Source organism: Simochromis diagramma, unplaced genomic scaffold (genome assembly GCF_900408965.1).
Source record: "Simochromis diagramma unplaced genomic scaffold, fSimDia1.1 OVJJ01000334.1, whole genome shotgun sequence".
Classification (NCBI taxonomy): Eukaryota; Metazoa; Chordata; class Actinopteri; order Cichliformes; family Cichlidae; genus Simochromis; species Simochromis diagramma.
Genome location: NW_024386764.1, coordinates 1139357 through 1166135, shown reverse-complemented (window position 1 = coordinate 1166135; position 26779 = coordinate 1139357). Strand labels below are relative to the sequence as shown.

The window sequence follows — 26779 nt, the reverse complement described above, 5'->3', positions numbered from 1 at the left end:
AGAAAGAGAGAGAGACCTATAATATAGTATGATTACATCGTGTGTCACAGCACAGTACAGGCTGAATGTTGTGCTGTATTGTGTATTGACACATATTTTAATCCTAGATATTCTCTGTGTACTTTCTCTGTGTTCACTTGTGCGCTGGAGAATTGGCCGATGCTGTTAATTGATTAAAGTTTGATATGTTCTTCTACCTCAATAACTGTCTTCTGAGAGTTCATCAGAGTACTGTAGCTGAAAATGCACCATCTAGTCTTTAAACCACCGATTACATATGAGAGAGTTTTGGCTTCTTCTCTACTTAACTTGTAGCACGGTGGTAAAAATGCAGAGAAATGATGCAGAAGTGTAAAAACTGCAGTTCCTCTAATGGAAAGTTAAGATTGAGTCTAAAATGAAGAAGGTTAAAATGTTCAACTTTAAAGCATAAATAGACATGTGCAAAATCAGCCTTGGTCTCAGTCGGGACGCCACTTTAGCTCAGCGGGTGAGCAACCACGGGCCACATGGCCCGAGTGAAGCGGGACGGGTTTGAATCTGCGTGTCTTCCCCTCTCTCTCTCCCTAGTGTCCTGTCCATCTTCTCTGCTCTACTATCATACGAAGGCAAAAACGCAAAACAAATAATCTTTAAAAAAAGTTGTGTGGATGCTTTGATTTACTGCTGTGGTCACAGAAATCTGTATCCATTCACCGTCTTCTAGGCTTCACCTTTGACATTATTACTGAACTGGATGTTTCAACCAGAGTGATGGTAAATCTGGCAGAGCCCGCTCTGTAGTCAGGATGAACACAGCCATGGAACATCACGCCACCAGACTGGTTAAGTTCATCTTTTATATACAGTTTATGTTCAGCGCCTGCTTCATTTTTCGTGTCTGGGAGAACTTGAGCATCTCTGCTCCTCGTTATGACCTGGATGTCCTCAAACTTCATTTTAAGTGAACAACCCTGTGCTATATTTCATGAAGTCTAAATTGCATTGTTTGGCTGTCTTGCAATGACATGTGGCAATTTCTCCTGATTATGCTGCTCCCAGAGAATCTGCTGAGATTGGGTCGCACTCTCTGCTCCTCCTTTCATTCCATGGAGAAAAACATGGTTCAGTCACTAAAATTTCAGCTGAAAATTAGGTTTTACATCCTACCTGTTAAAATTACACTTCATTTTATCATTAGCAACAATCCATATTCCACAGTTTGCCTGGGTCTGGGACATGGGCGAAGCAGTCCATGTGGAGTTTCCCAGACCTCGTCCTCAGCCACTGAGTCTAGGTCTTCTGAGGGGACACGGAGGCCAGCTGAGAGACAAAATCTCTACAGATCCTTGGTCAAGAGGATTTCCTCGCAGCAGGACATGTCAGAGCTGCTTCCACCTAGAAGCATCCGAGTGAGATGTCTGAAACTCTCTCTATGGTTTCCTGACACGTTGGTGGAGAGCTCTGTCATTTGACAGGGGGAGGAATAGAGCCACGACTCCTTATTATTGGTAACCAGTGTGACCGAATTTTGTATTCATTGTAACCAGTGACATCTGCGCTCAACTTATGCCATCTCTGGTTAGCATTACGCATCATGGTGCAAAAATGTGCTTCAGTGGGAAAGTGTTTAGAATTTTGGAAAAAGAATAAATGAGATTTGCAAATTGCGTGTGTGGAACCTGTTTAAGGTTTTGCCAAGGGAGTGATTGAGTAAATGAATGTCTCCAGGCCACTGAGCATTTGGTTCAGAGAATACGAATTAGAGTTTCAGCATTTCAGAAAATCTCTAAAAGTTCTGCACATGGCCATTTATAGCGAGGCACATAAATATAAATTCTGCCAGAGCACAAAGAGAACTCTAGCACTGTTATATCTACACAAGCCACCTTTACTGTCAAAGTGCCCTTAGGCAGGGCATCTCAGAGGGGAAAAAGACTTCACAGAGATTGGTTATTACAGACGGAGAGCGAGCAGCAGAAGACAGGAAAACAGTAAGACAGGAAATCTAGCACTTTAAAAGACACTGATGTTGATTCAGTGCCTATCAGTGCAACCAGCAGTTCCACTCGGGGCCATAACAAGTGCAGGAAGCCTGTTTGGAGTGATGTGCATTTGCTCCTCCTGAGTGTCACAATCAAGCAAAAGAGAAAAGTATATGATGTTTTGTGCGGGAAGGAATACAACTCCCACGCGTGAGAAGCACCTCTTCCTCTCCGTCTGCATTGGCTTCAGCTCCTGCTGTCTTCACCGTCCCCCTCCCTTCATCCCCTTAAGCTCTCTGTCGGTTCGCTTCATGACTAATGCTGCACTCTCATTACCCAGAGTCCTGCTGTCGACTCGCCCGCGTCTTCATCCTCTCCCTCTCTCATTGCTAGCGTTCTCAGTTATTGCTTTTGCTGTTTTGTATTTCCATTCTTTCTTCAGCTGTCACTCTCTCAGAGACTGACACTCACACACAGACTGAGATGCTGAGAGCAGCATCACTTTTTTTCAGAAAAGACAAACCCAGTGTTTGAAAACAAAAAAAATGGAGCCTGGAATGAAAGTAGGTCTCATTATGATGTATTCTTCCGCTTTGAGAGGACAGAGTCATGAGCAGTTGTGAAATATTGAGATGGATATGCAGCCTTCTGAAGCACATTGATACCATTAACTCAGATTTATGTAGCCCACTAAAAGCTCTTAACTTTGACTACTGGCAGAATGTATTGTTCAGTCAAACAGCTGAACAATGTCGCTCTTAGATTTTCTTAGAGACCGCCGTCAATGGAACAGACGTAGTGTTCAGGAGACTTAATTAAAACAAAGACACTGAATTGTTTTAAGGAAAAGATCGGGATTGGAATTAAACCCTGTGATCCAGACCTCAAGCACAAAAACCTATTTTTTTAAAAGTTTTGATGCAAGTTAAGATTATTAGAATTAGAGATTGAAACTTTGAAATGTAAACTGACATCATAATCACAGGCTGAACAAATGGCGTCTCTTGGAAATAGCGGGGAAGTATTTGGTATTCTTGGAAAGTCATTGAAGAAAACAAAAATGAACAAAGCTGTCAACATCTCTGTGGATGTGACAGCGATGCGACAAGCTTTCTGTTATTTTCCACAGCCTGACTTTATGAGGATATGATCTGATTGTACATGTTGACACTTGAGCCCATACAATATGGAAAATGAGAGGAAATCATAGGGTGCATAAATAAATGGTTTCCCCGAGTGGGTTTGTAGTGCCCAATTAATTTGAATCAGTGTTGATGTGTCGTTGTTTTTTTTCATTTTGCATATATTTTGCATTTTAAATACAGTACTCAGCAAAGCACAATTACAGTGGGGCAAAAAAGTATTTAGTCAGCCACCGATTGTGCAAGTTCCCCCACTTAAAATGGTGACAGAGGTCAGTAATTTGCACCAGAGGTACACTTCAACTGTGAGAGACAGAATGTGAAAAAAAAAAATCCATGAATCCACATGGTAGGATTTGTAAAGAATTTATTCGTAAATTAGGGTGGAAAATAAGTATTTGGTCACCTCAAACAAGGAAAATCTCTGGCTCTCACAGACCTGTAACGTCTTCTGTAAGAAGCTTTTCTGTCCCCCACTCGTTACCTGTATGAATGGCACCTGTTTGAACTCATCATCTGTATAAAAGACACCTGTCCACAGCCTCAAACAGTCAGACTCCAAACTCCGCCATGGCCAAGACCAAAGAGCTTTCGAAGGACACCAGGAAAAGTATTGTAGACCTGCACCAGACTGGGAAGAGTGAATCTACAATAGGCAAGCAGCTTGGTGTGAAAAAATCAACTGTGGGAGCAATCATCAGAAAATGGAAGACATACAAGACCACTGATAATCTCCCTCGATCTGGGGCTCCACGCAAGATCTCATCCCGTGGGGTCAAAATGATCATGAGAACGGTGAGCAAAGATCCCAGAACCACACGGGGGGACCTGGTGAATGACCTGCAGAGAGCTGGGACCAAAGTAACAAAGGTCACCATCAGTAACACACTACAACGGCAGGGAATCAAATCCCGCAGTGCCAGACGTGTTCCGCTGCTGAAGCCAGTGCATGTCCAGGCCCGTCTGAAGTTTGCCAGAGAGCACATGGATGATACAGCAGAGGATTGGGAGAATGTCATGTGGTCAGATGAAACCAAAGTAGAACTTTTTGGTATAAACTCAACTCGTCGTGTTTGGAGGAAGAAGAATACTGAGTTGCATCCCAAGAACACCATACCTACTGTGAAGCATGGGGGTGGAAACATCATGCTATGGGGCTGTTTTTCTGCCAAGGGGACAGGACGACTGATCCGTGTTAAGGACAGAATGAATGGGGCCATGTATCGTGAGATTTTGAGCCAAAACCTCCTTCCATCAGTGAGAACTTTGAAGATGAAACGAGGCTGGGTCTTCCAACATGACAATGATCCAAAACACACCGCCCGGGCAACAAAGGAGTGGCTCCGTAAGAAGCATTTGAAAGTCCTGGAGTGGCCTAGCCAGTCTCCAGACCTCAACCCCATAGAAAATCTGTGGCGGGAGTTGAAAGTCCGTGTTGCTCGGCGACAGCCCCAAAACATCACTGCTCTCGAGAAGATCTGCATGGAGGAATGGGCCAAAATACCAGCTACTGTGTGTGCAAGCCTGGTAAAGACCTATAGTAAACGTTTGACCTCTGTTATTGCCAACAAAGGTTATGTTACAAAGTATTGAGTTGTATTTTTGTTATTGACCAAATACTTATTTTCCACCCTGATTTACGAATAAATTCTTTACAAATCCTACCATGTGGATTCATGGATTTTTTTTTCACATTCTGTCTCTCACAGTTGAAGTGTACCTCTGGTGCAAATTACTGACCTCTGTCATCATTTTAGGTGGGGGAACTTGCACAATCGGTGGCTGACTAAATACTTTTTTGCCCCACTGTATGTCAATAAAACAACAAAAAGTCATAATTGTGTGTGTAGTCATAATTAAACCTGTTAGAAATGATCATAGACACAAGCAGCTTAAAGCAAAGCTACAACTACATAAGCAAACACAGTGACACAATCATTGCACATTCAAAATCATAGATACAGCCAGTTTCAGTACGCAAGTTAGCACAGGGTCAACATTGCAATGAAATGCATTTGACAGCAGCAGACAGTCACTCAGCAGTACAGTGTAGTACAGTAGTTTCACTGAACTACCAAATAAACAGCTCTTTCAGACACGTGGAAGCACTTTTGCTACAATTTTGTTTGTGTAGTGGCGAATTTCTGTCCCAAGCTTGAAAAAATAATTCTTCCACTTCTTAATGTGAGCTGTTCAGATTTATTTCTGACTCGTACATACAAACAAAAAACTCTTTGCTGCTACAGCGCACATTTCCATTGCCGTCCTGGCTCACTCTAACCTGCTACCACACATGCGCTGTAATGTTTTCTTGCTCGACACAAATTAAACGTGCAGCATTTATTCTCTAACAACATGTTATACAGAATCAAACATGTAACATAATAACTGAAACAGTATCAAAAATATTTCTCTATAGATTGGCTCTAACAGTTTGTATTTAATAAAATACAAATGCAGGCATAAGCGTACACATGAGTTTTTGACTGCAAGTGAAAATAGTTTTCTTTCCAAATAAATCTGTCGCTGAACTAACACAGCCCTCAACATGTTTGCACTCTCGTTACCTCGGCCAGGTCCGCGGCTCCGAACCGCGGTAAGTAAACTCTGGCTAATACGTCGGGTCCGTGTCGGGCTCGTAGCCGCGAACAAGCTTTACTGTCTGGGTCAGCTTTGCTAGCGAGAGACAGAGAGAGGCGTTGAAAGGCTGCTCCAGCAGAACTTTATTGTTTCGAAGGAAAACAGGAACACAGCGTACAGTCGAGTCGTAATAGCTTACTTACAGCTGGGCTCATCAGTGGTTATTATTATATTTACATGCTTCCAGCTCCCGTTTCTGCTCCGTGACAGCTCGTACTTTTCCTTTTTCTCCCTCCCTCACGCTCACACAGCGGGAGGGGCGGTCCCACACGTTCTCCCTGCTGCACGGACTACACCACCCATGAGGCCACAGTCTTAAAGGGCCATGCCTGTAACACTCTGCTGTCGTATTAAATCATTTTTCGTATAATAATTAAAAAAAAATATTTCTTCACATCAATATGCGGGCCGCAAGTAGAAGTGACGTGGGCCGCAAATGGCCCACGGGCCACGAGTTTGAGACCCCTGATCTACACAATAATGCACTTTTGTCAAAACCACTTAGTTACACAAGGTGTCTTTTGAATCAAGATCAGGCTCTTCCTGCTTTGCTGAGGTTGGAATATGTTCACTCTGGGTTTGTGTGAGGATACTGGCTCTGCAGATGCTCGCTAAGAGGCAGAGTTGGCAATAGTACAGTCATTCTGTACTTAAGTAGAAGTACAAATACTACTGTTGAAAAATACTCGAGTAAAAAGTTGAAGTACTGTTTCAACCTCTTTACTCAAGTAAAAGTAGAAAAGTACCAGCTCTGAAATGTACTGAAGCTAAGAACGTAAAAGGAGCTCTTTGGAGGAGCCGTGTGCTGTATTAACACAAGGATACAATAATATTAGTAGAACACAAACTTTACTCTAACTTTTTTTCTAATTATAAGAATAAGAAGGAAAAATAAAACATACATTTCTATTTTCTGTTGTCTACGTTGTACAGCTTGACTTTGCCTCTAAACAAGAATATTTGTCCAGTCGAGGGTTAAAGTGGGGTTCAGCAGGTGGGGGGACCCTAAAATTGGTCGTAGTGGAAAAGAATCACAACTCACAATAATTTCTATTGAGAGCTCCAGTAGATTTTCTTAGTGTGCCAGCTGTGATCAGCTAACACATTAGACACTTTAAAGTTGGTATGAAGGGAAAATTCAGTCAATGAATCTCAGCATCATCAGCAAAAATCATATGAATCCCTCCTACTCTTGATGTAAGCTGACTGACCATGAAACCACAGCCACTGTGCACCAGTCACAGACTGGTCTTTACTTTTTCCATCACAGTGCAGCAAACTAACCTGTTTATCCTGAACTAAACTGCAGAGGAGTTTAATGCAGGCCTTAAATAACACAATTAGTCTGCCTCAGTTTGATTTGCACACACTGTGACATGCACAGAACCAATATCTGATTTTAAAACATGAGGACTTACATGCAAGCTCTACATTTCCAGTTCATCAAACACCACCAAGCAGTCTTTACCTTCTTCCTCTCTTCTTCCTGTCTTTCTTATCTTTCTCCATCTCAGAGTGAAGTTAGCTCTCTTTCTTTTCTCTCGCTGTGAACTACAGCAGCTGGACCTTTAGCTAGCAACACACAGTTTGTGTGTTTGCTGATGTTTGTTGAGCTGACATTTGAAATGATCTGCCACTTTACGTGGGCTCCTCTGCAGTAGGGCTAACTAGATCCTGAAATAACGCAACTTACCCTGCACACCTGCAGTTGTTCTGGTGTTTGTTTGTTTTTATAAATCCCTGCTGTGTTGATTTTCATATTTACCATCACCCTGACAAGTTTTGGCTCCACAACTAATTTTTGTTTGCGAATACAGAATAAGGAATTTGGCCAGCATGCCTGTTTTTTCCTGATCATAATAATAATTCAATATTGACAGACCACTTTTTAAAACACAATAAACAAAGAGACTGTAAATAGAAAACAATTACTGTATAGGAATAAATAAGTAAAACCACAAACCTACATAACAACAGGAAGCATTTGAGAAAGCAAACAAAAACTTTTTCTTTTTGCTGACACTCACAATATGGCTGCGCAGTACATTTAGATTTTCCAACCAGCCACTGTTAGTCTAACAATCAGCAATGTGTGTGTGGATCCACGTGATGTAAGACACACCACAGCATCTAAATGAATAAACAGCTGTTACCGTATCCTCCTGAGACCCAGCCTGTATGTCCTCTGTAGTGGACACACAAACCCCCAAAAAGTCAGACTGAAAGATTTTTCCCCTTTCGTAGAGGATAAGTTAATAAATGACCAGATACGCAAACTAGTAAAAGCTGGTCAACCTTCCCACTTTCACACCTAGTTCAGCTATGGTATAAATCTCATGTCCTGGGTCACTTCCTTTACGAGATCTTAGGAAACCTGACTTCTGAGCCTGCACTTCCAGGCCGTGGTCACTGAGATTCAAACTCACTCGAGATTTGTAGTAGACACACCTGTGGTGTCAAGATGAAAATTCTACATCACCTTGTTCATAAGTTATCACATACGCAAGATCTTCAGAAAACTTGACCTCTGACCTTGTATCGATTTAAGTACCTGCCTTCCCGAGTTGTCACATTCACAAAATTTTCAGAAAACCTGATCTCTGACTTTGACCTTGAGGCCGAGCTCACTGAAATCCGACCCCGTCCTAGATTTTAAGTTGAAGAACCCATAAAATGAATTTGAAATTCCCGCGTCACGTTGATCTAGCCTCCCTGACAGTGGGACGACAACACCCCACCGGCTGAGTGGGTAAAAAGGCACCTACTCAGCAATTGTGATTACCAAGATTATTATTTCTGAAATGAGGTTTAAAGAAAGCAGACGTCTAAATGAAGTCATGCAAAAATGATGTATGATGGAAGCCAATGCAAAAGACTCACAGATGACAAATGACAACTGCTCAACCTTATTGGTCGAAAGTTCAGAAAACAATATTACTAAAAATACAAATCATTTGATTAAATTTCTGAGCAGGTGAGCAGTAACCAATCCCAAAGTCCCACACTTTAATGCAAATGGATGTAAAGTGCCGACCATGGCAACAAATGCCCTTTACAGGTTAACTGAGTGACAAACCGCTACACTGAAAGTAAAGCAACAAAACTCAATCCAAAAATAATAATTCTCCCCCGACGAGAACAGTCAGCAGCAGTAACGTGTTTACCTAACAAAACACCATTTACTAAATGAGCAGGAGACAGCGTTTCAGTGTTTGTTATGTCAGATATGATCTTCATGGCCTGACTGCGACTGAATAAATTATATTACAGTTATCATCTTTGCCACTGTGTAGCTAACTCGTGGTTTATTACTATGGATGTGACAATTCTGCAAAATATATCGTTCGGTTCGACGGCTCCATCATGCCTGTAAAATGTGAGAAGATGGAAGCACAACACAGAATAATCAATACATGTTTCGGTTATGATACATTTCAGATTTAGCAGCTTCACGCGTGTTTCTTCTCTGCGATTGGGGTCATTTACATGTAGCATTTCTTTAGAAAATAGTCACATTTTTCAACATCTTCTGGCATCTCCACTCTGATGATATGGTTTGACATACGTGTACATGATTTGAAAATAAAAGCTATTAAACATCAGTCTGCTAACAGTGATTATCAGCCAGGCCCATCACTCTTCTTTAACAAGACCCTGAGTGGTTTTAGAGAGAAAAGTCCTGTTTGTTTGCTGCAACAGGCTCCAGAGCCTCAGGCTGTGTTTACTGCTGACAATATCTACATAGCAGAATAAGTATAATGGGTTCCTGAGTGATTTGGAAAAGGCTGCCAGAGCGACAGCCCTTTTTTCTGCGTGGTTGTTTGTCTATCAATTAGAGTGTCAATTAAATAAATGTGTTTGGGCTCCATCTTGCCGCTGGCAAAGAACAGAGCTGTCTAGAGACACACCTACAGGAGGTTCCCAGCCAAAATCACTTTCAACACATTCCCGCTCAATAAACACGATCACACAGAGATACTGGGCCTTGTTTGGGACTTACAAATCCAACAGCCAAACCACAGACTGACATTTTGTTCCATGAAATAGGGAGCTTAGCTGAAAATCTGCTGTAGCACAGCCACTGGAGCAACAGTGGGTTTAGCTGCAATGCAACTACAGACAAAACAAACATTTCAAATGACTGATTGAACTCAGAATAAGACACAAACAGAAAAATAGATAAGTAACAGACAGTGCTGCAGCAGACTCCTATGTGAATACTACTAATGTGAAATGCCAACAAAATCAAAGCAAAATTAGTAACCAGTGAGTCATCGATGCCACTATATTAAAGACAATTAAAGGAAATGTGAAACACTGCAATTTGTCATTGAGTTTGGAGAACACCTCCATATGAGGGTCAGTGGAAACTCTGAGACTCTTTCCAAATGTAAATTCCACCACTTGTTATAAATGCCAAACACAAAATAAAGATGAACAAACACATTAATGCTACCAAACCAGAACCTTATCATCTAACGTCTCTGCTGTTTCCGTGACAGCAGAAACTGCTCCTGTTTGTGGACCGTCAGAAACAGTTACCTCCAGAGGAAGCGCTTTCAAGGCCATCGGAACTATGTTGGGGTAACTAAATTTCTACGTTGGACGCAGAATGTCACATAGAAAGGAAAACCAGAAACAAACAGACTACAGGCCCTTTAGCTTCTTGCAGCACAGTGTTGACTCTGGTCTTTACTGAGTTTGTTCAGTGGAAGAAAATCTAATACCCCCATATGATCTTTTCCACACTTCATCACCTCTTTTCCGAGTCTGTGTGGGAGAAAGTCAAGACTCACATCCCTAACATGCAACCGATGCTGGACCAGCCACGTACCAGCGTTCATTGTTACAGATGCCATTAACCTGCAGTCATTTACAGCTTTATTGTCTTTGCTGTAACACAGTTCAGCACTAAAGACCAACTACATGGTTAAAACTGAACACAAAGAGGAAGTGAAGAGGAGAGATCGCCGTGTTGACTGTATGCACAAAGACAAGCTGTGATGTCAGAGCCACACAGGGTCACGGCTGTCAGACTGGTAGTGAGATGTGGACAGACAGTCAGGTCTTACCTTCTAAGACAGTGAGCTTGGCGCTGGTGTTGATCTCTCCCACGCTGTTGGTGGCGGTGCATTCATAGATGGCCTCATCGCGGTGGGTCCTCAGCGGCTGGATACGCAGCACTGAGCCTGAGCCGTCGTCAAACTCAATCACCTGAATCGGACAAAGAGCGGGTGTGACACAACGGCTGTTAACTAACTTAAAGCTTTTAGGAATGCAAGACAGCTTTGGAAGTATCCTAGTATCGCTGGTCTGAAATAACTGTTCAATCCTTACATATGCAGAGAATTATGAGTTTGGTACACTAAAATCAACAGTCTTTATCAGAAATAACTTAAACTGACAAAACAGTTTAAGTTATTGAGATTCCAGATGATTCGTTACATTATCAGTCTGTCAGGATGCTTTTAAGACGTGTGCAACATATGTAAGAGTGCTAGTTGATTATAAGGAGAAGTTTCTCCTTTTTAAAATGCCAAACATTTACACAACTGTAGGAACCACTTCTGCAAAAGCCGTCATTTTAACTCACAACACTAACACCACTGTGCTCGGAGGAAGGTGGGCTGCATTCATGTCTATGACCTTTGGAGGAACAAAAACATCTCCGCACCACTCCATCCATTACAATGCTGGTATATAATAATCAACCTCCAAATACTGCATGTGACATTCAAACGGGTTACATCCCATTGTGTGATTATTAATACTCAGTTTGTTCAGTGTTTCAAGCTGAATTTTCCTTTTTTATCATTTATAATGTTTCCATACTTTGAAACATTCCCCCTGTTTTGTCCAAACAGGTTTCTGTTGTTGTTTTCCTGGAGAAGACAACTTTATTTAAAAAAACAAAACAAAACAACGAACCGACTTAAATGGCAGCTTTGGAAAGTACATATTCAAACAGATTTTATTTTTATCATTTTCTTTTTTTAATAGAAGACCAAGAAAGACTGCCTCATCACATCTTCATGTAAACACTTTTGAATAGTCATCATGTTTAGGCTCATTCACGCCAAAATTATTTAGGCTAAATCTTTAAAACAGTGTCATTGCACACACTTTTCAATCACACAGATGCAGGATTCATTATTTGCAGTATCTTATCTGATTTATTATGAGAATGTCATGCCTGATCATTTGTACCCACACCATCAAAAATGGGGGCAAAAGGGAGGAGATGGTGTTTAATCGATTATAACACGAGGTCAGAAATATAAGTGCTGACATGAGTAGTGTCCACAGAAACCTCTGAATCTCAGCTAAAAGCTCATGTAAACCATGTCTACAAACACCAAAGCAAAGACACCAAACAGTTAAAACAGCAGTTACGTCACCATGAATCTGTGGACAGGTAATATCCATATTTTGATTTTTGATTTTTTCTGGAGTTAAATGGGAACCAAAGCATATTTTCAAAGGTGTTATATGCTATAAAATACTTTTAAAAATTAGGTGAGGGAAATAAAAAAACCTCTCCGTGAATCGCTACCTTATCGTGGTGGAGGGGTTTGTGTGTCCCAGGGATCCCAGGGGCTATGTTATCTGGGGGCTTTTGCCCCCTGGTAGGGTCTCCCATGGCAAATTGGTCCTGGGTGAGGGACCAGACAAAGAGCGATTCAGAAGACCCTTATGAAGAGAACATCGAGGGAACAGTTTAACCCTGCCCGGGATAGGGTTACCGGGGCCCCGCCCTGGAGCCAGGCCCGGGGAGGGTGCCCGAGGGCGAGCGTCTGGTGGCCGGGCCTTAGTCCATGGGGCCCGGCCGGGCACAGCCTGAAGAGGAGACATGGGCCCATCCTCCCGCAGGCCCACCACCTGCAGGAGGCGCCATAGGGGTCGGGTGCATTGTGTGCCGGGTGGCGGCCAGGAGGGGAGGCCCTGGCGGACTGACCCCCGGCTGCCAAGACTGGCAATAGGGACATGGAATGTCACCTCTCTGGTGGGGAAGGAGCCCGAGTTAGTGCGTGAGGTTGAGAGGTACCGGCTAGATATAGTCGGGCTCACCTCTACGCATTGTCTGGGCTCTGGAACCAGTCTCCTGGAGAGGGGCTGGACTCTGTCTCAGTCTGGAGTTGCCCCTGGTGAGAGGCGGCGGGCTGGGGTGGGTATTCTAATATCCCCTCGGCTTGCTGCCGGTACGTTGGGGTTCTTGGATGAGAGGGTTTGTTCCCTGCGCCTTAGGGAACGGGTCCTGACTGTCATCTGCGCTTATGCGCCGAGTGGCAGTTCAGAGTACCCAGCCTTCTTAGAGTCCCTGGGTGGGGTGCTGGAAGGTGCTCCACCTGGAGACTCTGTTGTCCTGCTGGGAGACTTCAATGCTCAGGTGGGTAACGACAGCGAGACCTGGAGGGGTGTGATTGGGAGGAACGGCCTCCCTGATCTGACCCCAAGCGGTGTTTTGTTATTGGACTTCTGTGCAAATCACAGTTTGGCCATAACGAACACCCTGTTCGAACATAAGAGTGTCCATAAGTGCACGTGGCAAGGATTCTGTAATGAACTGAAGGTCAAAACAAGTGAGCTGCAGGGAGAAAAGGAAACTCTGGAAAAACGATGCTCACAGATGCAGAAAAGGATCGATCAAATGGCCAAAAACAACTCAGAGCTCATTAAGGGGATATTGTTGGAATTCAACAACTTGAAGCGGGAAAACACAGAAATGCAGGCGCAAAAGCAAAAGCAAGACAAAATGCATGAAGACCTGCAGTGTACGCTCCACGATATCCAGAAAAGAAATGAGCAGCTAGAAGGCCTGCACAAAGAAGATCAGCTGAGAAATGCAGACCTGCAGAAGGCAAAGCTAACACAGGAGGCAACATCCAAAGAGGTCAAAGAAAAGCTTGAAGGAACACGATCAACATTAGAACAGGTGGAACAAACATGCAAGAAACTGGAGAAGCGAAACACAGAAACCATCGATGAGTTGAGAACCCTCATCCTGGACAAAAAGGCGCTCGTGGAAAAGTCCATGAAAAAGAAGAAAAGATTCTTCAGCTTGTTCCGGAAGAGGGACAATACTGCTTCTTCAACTGATGTAGCCTCGTCTTGTTCCACCTCTGTTCACCCCCCCAACCAGTCCCGGCAGTTGACTGCCCCCTCCTGAGCCTGGTTCTGCCGGAGGTTTCTGCCCGTTTAAAGGCACTTTTTCCTCCCCACTGTCGCCTAGTGCTTGCTCAGAGGGGATTGTTGGGGTTTTCTCTGCTCTACCTTGTTTCTTTATTTACTTGTTAACTTTTTGTTCTTACCTCATTTAACCTTGTTTCTTTATTTACTTGCTCGTTTACCTCTTTTTTCAACTTATCTAACAAAATAAAACAGTTGAATTTATCCTTTGAGTATTGTTCATCTAATCTTTACAGAGTTTTTCCAAAACACTTTCAAACATTCAGATCTGTCTTTCATTTTCTTCTTGAAACCTCATGAACGGTGACCTAAAAACTCTGGAACATGGTTTGAAACACTGAAATTGTTTCAGCTGAAACTGGCAAAGTCATACGTGCATGTGTGTGTGTCACAGGTGATATGGTGTCACTGGATGGGGACGTTCCCTCTGCGTCCCATTAGCATCGGCCAAACCGAGGTTTGGCTGATGTGACTACAGTCGACTACAGTCGACTGTGACTACAGTCGAAGGTGGAGCGCGTTTAATTTTAGGGAAGATTTGGATTAACTAAGTGGCAGCTGCCAGATTTCATTGTGATTGTTTTGTTTACAAGCAGAGCACCAGATCAGCACTTTGCCCGGCAGGAGTGTCCCCAAAGCTCCTGATGGAAGCAGCACAAGAGTGAGAAATGAGGGAAATCATTTGGACAATAAGGTGGAAATAAAAAAAACTGAAGAGTGCAGCAGCTCAAAGAGCAAAAGAAAGAATGCTTGGAATGAGCTGAAGGACAAATGTGCTAACAGACTTGACTGGATATCAGGTATGTAAGGGCTTTAGAAATGTTCGAGGGGCTGTGGTTAAGAGTCAGGGTCACGGCACTTCCTCCCCTCTGAAATGCGTGCGACCCAAGCAGTGGACTGGCAGAAATCAAATTCCTGCCCCAATGAAGGAAGTGTGGAGCTGCACTTTCTTCCTGCCTCAGTAGGAGGTCGATCCAGCGAGCACACAGGGAAACCATCAGTTTATCTCTTAGCCCAAAGGAGAATCATTCCCACTGCTCCGCGTGGTACGAGCCAGTTATATATCTATTGTACAGACGTAGAATTATTTCAAACGAATAAGATCAGAGCTCCTGCGTACAGAAAGTGGGGTTTGACACACATGGAGGCTGCAGGAAAGACAACCTTAGAACAAGGAGCCGAGCAACGTCAAGCAGCAGCAGAGAAACAAACAAACAAACAAAACACGGTCCACTGTTGAGGCTCTTCTAAAACAATGTTGGTTTGTCTGTTCTTGTTCCAAAAGGAGAGTTAGGTTATAAACTCACCCATCACTCAGTGAACCTTTCTGTCTATCACAGGAATACTGACGGATTTACTCACCTAACCTGAAAACCAGATTAGACGCTCTGTTCTCAGCTGTTACTGTTTTCATCACACTGCCATTTCTCTGTTAGCCATTCATATCTAACGCTGCACACTTACACGCTCTCATGTAAATTCTTTTGTTAGCTGAAACAAACTCAGATACTCTACAAACCTCGACATTAACAAAGGACATTTTCTGCATGTTAAAACCAAAACCGAGCCCTGGTTGAAATGTCAACGCCTGCATTCATGTACTGTCCAGATGTCCAGGAATCATTGTTTATCTTTAATAACTCATCAGTGTGGACACTGGGCTTAAGGACATGCTATGCCTCGCTGCTGCTATCACTGAACTAGATCTTTAACTTTTATATGTGCTGCTGTTGCCTTTTTCAAGAGAATCATCGTCTGGTTGTGGAAATATAAGTGCTGTGACGTGTTCTGTAGTACAATAGCCGATAGCTCAGGACTCTCCCACCGTGCACATATATTGTGTCTTCCAAAGAGAGAAATTTACAGCTAACATATCCAGATACTAGGCTACTATAATTTTGAAGTGAAAGACACTCACCGGTCTGCATGCTCAATTTCTAAAACTATAATGAATAAATATACAATTCAGGTAAGTTGTAAAATATAGATATATAACGTATCATGAATATATGTGCTGTGACAATGTGAAGAGCAAAGTCTGAACAAATCTGGAGCATCTAATGAAAAACAAAACATTAAACAGGTAGGTGAGCAAATATATGACCCCTGTGTGAAAGGATATTTTCACGAGGATTAAAATAGTTGGGCTGTGGCTATTTATAGACCAAGATTAAAGCTTTTCAATTGCAGAAACCAAATAAAACAGAATAACAGACTACGTAAGTGAAAGTACCGAGGGAGTACTGGACTGTCTGTACTGGGAGGTGGTGCATCCACACCACACACAGGGTCGCCATCAGTTTAAATAATGCTGAGCAGACAGGTGGAAGATAATTCCTATTACTCACAACGACAGGAACCAAGTGTCTCCGTCTACGCAGGACTCATGTTGAGTCACTTCAGCTGAAGTCATTTGGGTTGGCTGGCAGCTAATGAGCCTTCCTGCTGCTCCAGAGTCCTGCAGGCAGGCTTGTACAGTCCTATTTATTAAGCTTTTGCTGTGTGTGTTAATGCAGCTGCATGAATAAAAGGTCGACTTTCTGCTCAGTGCTTCTGTTCGTTGTATAGAAGCCATTTTGCAGTAGATGAAAAAATATCCTTCAAAGTTCACTTCATTTAATTTTGTCACAAAGCACATCAATCACAAACGTACAAATCTGTGAATAAATAGAAAAACATAGCGTTACATCGCATGCAGCAGTCCTGTTTGACTGACTTGACTTATAGGTTTGATCACACAAATAATCGGTCGTATTATTAGTTCAGTGCTACAAGTCAATCTCGGTCATTAGCTAAGCAAATCCTTCCAGCGCCGTAACTCAGCTCGCTTGTTAAATGAAGACACAACATTCCTCTCTCCCCACCAACCATCGACTCTATCGGATGAAGCTCGTGGTGTTTTTTTAATAGACATGAAAAACTATTCAGGTGTCATTCTGAGCCTCTACAACATTTTATTAGCGCTGTTTATGTGCAGCACATATTCAAGCTTGAAGGTACCAGATCAATTCATGTAAACTAGGCCTGCTTCACTCCAACTGTTGCTGGTAGTTCGTTTCCATCTTCATTCAAGTCAGGTCAAATGTTCAAAAGATCAAGGTTATAGCAGGGCTAGTGCTACTTCACCTCTGAGGACAGAAGGATACACTTTGCTTATTATTTGATGACAGTTTTCTTTCTTCACTTATGTTGTGAAAGAATCAGTTCCTGTTTTGTAGCAGGCTGTAAACATACTTTAACAAGGGAGTCGGTGCAGATTGATGCGCTTTTGAAGCCAGCCTCAAGTGGCAATTTAGAAGAATTGTGGGTTTTGTTGCTACCACACAGCACACACTTTTCAGCTGCACGGGTTGGCTGCGTTGTCCTGCCATTGATGTAAATGTTGCTTTAACTGCACAACTAATTACTGCTGCAGACAGAGCACAGACATCCCATAGGCAAAGCCCTTCCAGACCCCGTCTATCCTCAAACACACTGCAAAAAATGTTAAAGAATTTAAGCTCAACTCCACCCATTAAACCCAGGTCCTATCCTGACACCGAGCCTTTACTGGAAATGACTTGCAATCATGTACTTTAAAAAAAAAAAGTGCATGATTACAAAACGTATTCAAAGGTCACACAACCTAAAGTTACATTAAAAAACTACAGAGAGACGTTTTAACTCTGCATATTTTATCTTCTACCAGTGTTTTGTAGCTTGCACATGTATCTAAATTACGCTGATTCAAAATGTCACCATGCATGTATTTTTTAATTATTGTTTTTAGTACTAATGCTGATAGACGAGATAATCAGGGTTCTGTTCACTGAATTTTTCAGAATTATGCAAATAAAGAACAGACATTTAATATCTAATCAAAAGGTATTTCAACTTGTCATTAAAATGTCGTGTTTGTTCACAGAGAGGTGAGAATACACTTTTTTTCCTTTTACGAATAAAAGAAACACAAATGATCCAGTTGAGACCAGCAGATATGAACTTTGTTGGTACGTCAGTGTTTTTTCTGGGCTCCTATGAGTCAGAGGTCGTCTCAAGGGCAAGAGAGTGCATTCAGAAAGCCTAAAAATGTGAAGAACTCATTCAGTAATAACTGTAATAAGAAGGAAGAATATTGCCGTCCACAGGGACATTTATTTCCTGCGTTTGACTCGGCCTAACGCCTGAAAACTAGCTTCCAAGTATAATGCAGATATAAACAGTGCCTTGTTTCAGTCGGCTGGAGACGTTGGAGTAAACACGTAACCTCGACACATAAAAGCCATGCTACAGCCATAGACTGTATATTAAAGATGGACACTGCCACTATAACTTCACCCACTGGTTTGCGAAGCTTTAAACGTCCACGTTTCACATACAGTCTGTGGTTTAAACCCGGGACCCTCTCACTAAGAAGCCACGATGCTTATTACTGAGCCCATGTGCGGTCTTCATTTGGCTTTAGATATCTCTAAGCTTTGAATAAAAACAGGCCCTCTGAATGTGACGGACATTTTCCCTCTTTTTTCAGATGTTTTAATGAGAAGATCTCCAGTCAAAAATGTAAAAAAGAAATCATTAGTTCCACAGTTTTTCAGTCTGGTTTCAGATCATTTTCCAGCACACACAGTCTTCACAAAGTCTACAACCTCTTTCCTGCATTTCAAAGTGAGAAATAAAACGTTGATATTTGAGCTTTAATTGTTTGCTGTTCTGCTGAACAAAATGAAATGCACTCAATTCAAATTTAATTTCACAATGTCAAATTTTAAAAGCTTCACTCATAACATAGACATGTGAGAGATGCGAAATCACACACACTAAATAAACCTGATGTGCTGGCCATAGCAGGTTATTAGAGTTCTGCTCCACCATTGAAGCCACAGACATCAAAATCTGCACCTCCTCCTCTAATTCTGAGCCTCAAGTGTTTTCATTAGAATAACACAACTAACATAATTTGCATTAAGTGGTTTTCAAGCAGGCACTAAATGGAGAAAGCTGCTGTGTCTGATTTTTTGTGCACGGTAGTAATGAATAAATACACCACCAGTCTGCAGTTTGGCCTCTCCTGCTAAATGCACACACATCTTCTTGAGCGGCATGTTGCATATGTTCTATAAAATGACAGCGTGTGACCTGCTGCTCTGTATCACACAAATGCAGACAGGTAATGAGCAGTGAAGGTGTGAGACAAGGAGGTGTTGCACATTCAAACACTTTGGACAGGGAGCTCACGCGTCGTACCTCAAAGCGCTGGGAGCTGACTTTCTTTCCCTTTTTCATCCAGGTAATGCGAGGCTTGGGCTCACCGACCGCCTGGCATACGAACGACGCCACTCCTCCCGAAATCCCCGTTTGATCCTCGGGGGACTTGATGAAGCTGGGCGTGCCTAAGGGAAAGAAACGGAGATGAGGGCAGGAAGAGAGCAAAACCAGAGTCAGATGAAGAGCCCTGACAGAGAAACATCTCTGTACTTGCTTTAAGTCCTGCAATAACAACATGTTCTTTCAAAAGCTGTTTCATGCCTGTAGCCACACCCAGCCGTAAAATCAGCCCAGCACCATCCTTTCCCTGAAAATATGCAACATCCATCAGTCTTATTAGTAGTGGCAGAGAGCAGGCAGATGTGAACGGACAGATGGAAACCTTGAAAAATCTGCTTTGAATGCATGAATAAACATGAATCATAAACCAGCCCTGTGACCATAATACTGTACATCACCAACATGAAAGGCTGAAACAAGTGTTGTGCATGGATAATAGTGCAGCTCAGAAGATCATTTTTAAAATTCATGTCATGGTCTCACATGTTAACCATACACAGTGGTGGTTTGGACCACTAGTGGAGTTATGATGTTTAAATGAGCACTGAACCTGGTTCTCGACTAGCAACTTCATAAAAATACAATGAGAAATGTAGCAATATATGTATATATGTATAAAACCTGGAGAAGAAGGCTTACCAATGTAAGCAAAGCAAGACAATTCAACATGGCGCTGTCCAAGAACCACAGAGTGAATATAGATATAGAACTTCAAAGGATATTAGAGGGTAAAACTGCACAGTGAATAAAGCTGAGATTTAAATCAGTCTGAAGATTTACAATTAAAAACACACAAGTTACCAAATGCCACAGACTTTCTATCGCATCTGTTAACATGTTGCTGCAAATCGATTCAGAGCATTTAACATAGCACTTCAGAGGGTCATTAATATGGACAAAAAAAATCATTGGACATCCTCTTCCCTCCCTGAAGGACCTGTACAGCACTCGCTGTCTCCAGAGGGCACGCAGCATCCTGCAGGACTGCACACACCCAGGACACCGGCTCTTTAAGCTGCTGCCGTCTGGCAGGAGGTTCAGGCTGCTGAGGTCCCGGACAAACAGACTCAAGGACGGCTTTTACAACGCGGCAACAGCCCTAATCAGTGCTATCAGCTGACCTGATCGGCTACCTGCCTGGACTTTTGGGGGGGGGGTAACAACAATAACAATAATAATATTTATATTTGCAACAAGGCGCAATAATGATAATAATGTGCAACAATAATAATGTGCAATACACATAAACTTATTCTTCTTTTTATACTTAATTTAAGTTACTGTGTCGTACGCAGTGCCGACGTCGGACAGTTTTCCGGTTTCATTGCACTACTGTACTCTGTATGACTGCAATGACTATAAAGAGATATCTTATCTGATGACGTCACCACAGCCCTCAGCAGGATAAACATGATTGTGAGACTTTCTGAGAACATCGAGACGACGTGTTCCAAATAGTTTTACTTAAAGTTCTAAAGATATGATAAACTGACACGAACGTCACTGCTTAATTACTATCATCACACAAAAGACATCCTAATACTGCTTCTACTTTGGTTTTATTTTGTTTTATTTTCTCATGTGTTTTACCTTTTTCAAAATCATTCCTCAATCAGAGACCGGATGCATCTCCTGGTAATTGTCACATATGACTAAAGAAATATCCCCCCATAGTTACAAATGTTTACTGAACAAATCCGAGTTATAAACAGTCATTTGATGTGTTTTGGACAGCTGAGCTAGTTATAACTCGTGAAATGAAGACGGAGTTTTGATTCCATTTGTAGGGGTTTGTTTTATCTTCAAGGTTTAGGGTTTGAAATAAAACAATAAAGCTACATCAGAAACAGACACAATACAGAGAGCCTAACATTTCCAGGAGCTTTGAAGAACATGTTCAGGAATGAATCTTAAACAGAGTGTGTGTGTGGATTAGTCTGTCTTTGAGGAGCAATCATTCACTGTGCAAACTAAAACCATTACAACAATGTTATATGTCTGCGCTGGGGGCTGCGCTCTGGTACCACTAAAGATTATTTTTAAATGATTATTTAAGCAGGGATCTGTCACAGCAGTGTGTATGGTTTGTCTGACTGTGATGTAAAATCAACATTTATGAGACACAATCAAATCACTGTTTGCGCATATTTGTCATTTGTTGTATGACAACAGAAACTGAGTGATGATTACATGAGAGCAGCCAAACTGTGTGTTTGCATCCGTGTGTGGTCCTAACACATTTAAGCTCAGTCTACAACCGAGATGCTAAAAGAAAATCTTGGTGCCAGAACAGAGTCGCAGAACAGAGCTGCAAATATGGAACCAACGCCTGCGTTAGTTCATGCAGGCCAAGAAGTCGAGCTCAAGCCAAGCATTTCAGTGCCATCCCACACCGGCTGATGGGCTTAGCTACAAATCGAATTGGCTAATCTTATATACGGCTTGCTATAAGATTAGCTAGCTTGCTTTAGCCTGCCCATAGTTCCTCTGTGTCTGCAAGCCACTTTGCAACCCAACTCCAGCCCAGTTCCTCCTTTTTACACCATATCTGACTTACATCTGTTTACTGTGTGCTCTGTTCTGAACAGAGGTATTGCTGCTGCCTTCCCTGCCTCAGTCTTATGTACATATTTCACAAAGAAGAAGGGGAAGAAACAAAGTTACTCCAGATGGACATAACCGTCTACTTTTGATTAAAGTGTAGACGGGGGCGATCGTGGCTCAAAGAGTTGGCAGTTCGTCTTGTAACCGGAAGGTTGCCGGTTCTTGTCTCGGTCCTTGTGTCCTGCTGCCTACTGGTGTTGGCCAGAGGGGCCGATGGCGCGATATGGCAGCTTCGCTTCTGTCAGTCGGCCCCAGGGCAGCTGTGGCTACAACTGTAGCTGCCTCCACCAGCGTATGAATGTGAGAGTGAATGAATAGTGAAATTGTAAAGTGCTTTGAGGGCCCCGAAAAGCGCTATATAAATGCAATCCCTTATTATTATTATTATTATAATAAAGTGATCCTGACCCAGGGACAGACTGTCTCTTTGAACCACATGTAGTATTTATGCACCAGTGTCAGTGCAGTGATTTGTAGAAAAAGCCTGGTGTTCATATTTCCAGTTTTTCATGTAGAAGTTTTCCTCTAATTTGGTGTGAAACTTGTTTTGGCAATGTGACAGCTTGCTGTTCTCTTACTGCTGCGTTAAGTTACTGCTGACGCAAATCCAGCATGTCCTGCTGCTTCTGCATCACATTAAAAAAAAACTACAAGTGACAAACCAGTCAAGCCACCGTGAGCTGAAGAAGCCTGCAGGTGACAGGCTGTGACCAGCACACCTCCATCACACCATCAAGGTGAGCAGGTTTACCTTGCTGTCCAGGCTCATGCAGTGGAAGAACACACAGTCCACCTGCTGCTTACAACACCCAATTTCTGCATTGCTCAGCTTGACTAATCGCCGTCCGATTAAAGAAAAACTCTAAAGGTTTCCAGGCAATTTAATCATTTAATCATCTTGTTAAACTAATTGCATTTAGTGCAGTTGTGTTACTACATTAACTTTTAGGAAATGCTGATAACATTTATGATAAATTGTTTTTCTCTTAAGATAATATCACAGAATCTAAATTCATTTTAACACAAAGCAGCGTCTTGAAAAAAGATAATTGATGTGGTGGAACAAGCTAGTCATGTGTGATGTTATTAATATTTCTAGCATTGGTGTGGCGAGTCTCTGAGCCTCCGCTCATGTGTTGAATTCTTGTTAAAAAGAACACCCAGTCCTGTTAGCGCTCCATGGTGACACTAACAAAGACCGGCTCTCCTCCTGAGACAGACTGCTGTGAATGTGGAGACTTGATTGAATATGATGATTAAATATTCCTTGTTGGAGCTCCTCACCTCAGAGGCCTCACCTTTGTTGCCACAGAACGAATCGTAATGTTGCTGTTTTCCTTTGGAGGTAGAAGCGGCTTCTTTATTGCGGGTCAGTGTGTAAAGACGGCTGAGACAGGTGGAAGATACTTGAAGTGTTGGTGTTATAAAGCATCAAAGTCTTGTCATTCTCAGTGGCTTCCTCCCCTGCGTCATCGCTGCTCCCGATTCCCCCCTGTCAGCATGTCTCCTCCAATAACACTTTGTTTCTCTGATGTAACTTTGAAAAGCAGCAGAAATCAAAGATCATTCTTCTCGCAGGCTGCTGTCTGCCTGACTTCTACTTGTGTGGTTAGTGGTTCATGGCTCCTTTCTATACAAAACCCTGTGATATATATACTTTCAGATTTTGTGCTACAGCACCCGAACTCACAAATACGTGAGTCCTGTGATTGAGCTATAAACACAAAGAAACATTAGGTACTTTCAGACCTTTTAACCTTTTTTTCTGTCTGCACTGCAAAAAGTGATGACCACTGTATTTCCTTAGGGCTAATTTTAAGGCAAAGAAACTGTCGATTTTTTACATGCGATGGTTTCAGAGGCACCTACGTAATCAGATGTGTACTAGCTCCGTCTGTGGATGGGCCTTTGGAGCTACAGTGCTCCCTCGCTGTAACGCGGTTCACCTTTCGCTGTTTCGCTGATTTTTTTGGTGCAATTTTGCATGTTTTGTTGTTTTTGTTTTTTCCACAGTGCATTGTGTTCTGCGTCCTGATTGGCTATAGAGCATTGTCAATCAATCTCATGCCGTGTCTCCCGTACAGTACAAAATGCTTTCAGCTCGTCAACGTTACATAAATCTTTGATGGCTACCAGTGTGACTCTGAAGTGCTGTACAACAAACACAACACTAACTGACAGGCCTGATAGGTCACAGGCATAGATACCAGTGACAAGGCTGGCTAGTTATGCTAACAGCCGCATCTGTCAGATATCTGTCTCCAATACAAAAGATAGATGCATGTAGTATATCAGTCATTTCAGTCATCATGTCTAAAACGTGCACAGCTTACAGTGTTCCATTTCTACCCCATCAAAATTCAACCACTGTGCTACTAATTATGTTATACAGACGTTTCTCACGTGGGGCCATATGAACATAGCTGCCTTTCATATTGGACATGATATAAAAGGCAGTCACAAAGAAAAAAGTGTATTTTCCAAATGGTTATCAAGCGATTTCTTGGGTGTAGCAGGTTGAAATCAGTCGTGAAGAGTGTTGCACCACAGTCATTCTTATAATTGCTTTGCTCACTGGGAGATTGCTGTGGTTGCCTGTAGTTGAAGGCAGCCACTCGTGTTAAAACGTTAAAAGAACAATTTTGCTAATTGGAAATGGAGACCATTCACCTTCAAAGTCAAAGCTGTGCCTTGGTGTTACAGCACATTTCAAAATTCACAAAGGTTTTTGCAGCTGGTTGAGGAATGCAATTTTTTTCCTGGGAAGCTATGATTGAAGAGCATCACTGAAAGCTCTGTAGGCCTGAGTGACTGGGCTACAGCAATCTACAACTACTCTCCAGTTGGTCAGGGAATACACATGTGATAAATAGAAATACACTTTTTAAATGTAAGTAAAAGTAGTGTGTATAGCATACGCAGCATGGAGTGTAGAAGAACCCAAATTAAGTTCTGAGATTATACATTTTGGAAATCTGATGCAAAACCCTCATTTGTTCATAACTGTGTGTCATCACCTTCATAAAGGTCTTTTGTTTAAATCCTTTCCTTTGACCCCCTTCTAGGTTTCCACTTTAAAAAATGCAGTACATGTAGCTGCGTTTCATACAGTGTCGGCGCTGACACACAAATGCTGATACATTTATTAGAAACATCGAGCACGGAATAAAAGCCGTCTATCTTCTCTGGATGCAGCTGTGTGATGGCAGCACAGGCACCTTTATGAATCAAAATTAAATTGTCTTCACACAACATTTCTATGATTTATTTTGAAACTTCAATTCACATGTACAATACACTCTGTAATGTGATCTATGTGCTGCAGCTACGAGTCGGAGCTGCTTCTGCGTGTCCGCTCATGCAACAGCCTCAGCCGAGGAGCCCGTACCATCAATCAGCAGTCAACACACTTCACAGCACCGTGACAGCAACATTTTCAGAGTGGCAGGCTGCAAGGAGAAATGCGAATGTTTCAAGCAGGGGTAAAATCCTTTTTCTTCCCCAGCAGGGAGCCACGAAGAGCCTTTTGCAGGCGAGGCGAGACAACAGCAACTTTACAGCAACAGCCACTAACAACTCCAACATCATTGTGAAGTTTGCGGACGACACTACAGTGGTGGGTCTTATCACCAATGGTGATGAGACGGCTTACAGGGAGGAGGTCAGCGCCCTGACCCACTGGTGTCAAGACAACCATCTCACCCTCAACGTCGCAAAGACAAAGGAGTTGATAGTGGACTTCCGGAGGTGCAGAGAAGTACACACCCCCATCACCATCAACGGCGCTGCTGTGGAGAGAGTGAGCAGCTTCCGGTTCCTTGGTGTACATCTGGCTGAGGATCTTACGTGGTCAGTACACACAAACAAAACAGTGAAGAAGGCGCAGCAGCGCCTCTTCTTTCTCAGGAGACTGAAAAGATTCGGCATGAGCCCCCGCATCCTCAGGACCTTCTATCACTGTGCCATTGAGAGCATCCTCACTGGATGCATCACCACCTGGTATGGCAACAGCACCGCCTACCACTGCAAAGCTCTCCAGCGAGTAGTGCGGTGCTCTGAACGGATAATTGGAGGTGAGCTTCCCTCCCTCCAAGACATCTACAGGAAGCGGTGCCTGAGGAAAGCGGGAAGGATCATCAAGGACTCCAGTCACCCCAGCCATAAACTGTTCAGACTGCTTCCATCAGGAAGGAGGTTCTGCAGCATCCGGTCCCGTACCAGCAGACTGAGAGACAGCTTCTTCCATCAGGCCATCAGACTGCTGAACACGTCATAGACACCTCAGCTTCACTACTGGAACTTTAACATTATGCACTCCACACTGTACAGTAATGCCACTGTTTTGCACATATTCAACTCTGTATATTTTTATATATTTTATTTATTGTTTACTCTATTTAATTTGTAAAATATGTGTACACACACACACACACACACACACACACACGTAGAAAAATATTTAGTATACACATCCAGAAATGCATATACTATTATATATTGTACATATATTTATTAGTTTCAGATGTAGCCATTCTTGTATTTTGCTTGTTTACATTATTGTATTTTGCACAACTCTGTTGCTTGTGAAGCTCGCACACAAGAATTTCACTCACATGTGCTGTACCCGTGTACCTGCACATGTGATGTGACAATAAAAGTGATTTGATTTGATTTGATTTGATTTGATTTAACAGCAACAGCTAAGTTTGCTCTTTAAAGTTCAACGTGACTCCAAACCCACTTGTACAGTTGGATCCAACAGTTTGTCCTTAAGAACATTTCTTGTAACAGAAATTGTACATCAGATTGATATAAGGTCCCGATGATGGTCAGTGTTCAGGAGGGAAATACTTTCACTGCATTATGCAAAAACGTGTTGGCAGAATGAAAGAATCAAGTCTGCAGAGTTTCATCCGAGGACCCAGAAGTGGGCGG

General features: G+C 42.5%; 1 protein-coding gene and 1 long non-coding RNA gene across 16 annotated transcripts in view; one reads left to right on the top strand and one right to left on the bottom strand.

Annotated features, from left to right (window-relative positions):
• The window catches only part of ptprfa (protein tyrosine phosphatase receptor type Fa), a 340154-nt gene that overhangs the window by 189703 nt on the left and 123672 nt on the right, over positions 1–26779 (bottom strand). For all 15 annotated transcript variants that reach the window (XM_040030501.1, XM_040030485.1, XM_040030531.1 and 12 more), the window contains 2 exons: positions 19160–19305; positions 10819–10960 (listed from right to left, as the gene is read on the bottom strand). In XM_040030501.1, the coding sequence (XP_039886435.1) occupies positions 10819–10960; positions 19160–19305 (288 nt within the window). The remainder of the gene's footprint in view (positions 1–10818; positions 10961–19159; positions 19306–26779) is intronic.
• On the top strand, positions 6266–25998 carry LOC120732846. The gene is made up of 3 exons (XR_005695692.1): positions 6266–6384; positions 12538–12543; positions 25986–25998. It is a non-coding gene; the product is annotated as an uncharacterized LOC120732846 (long non-coding RNA).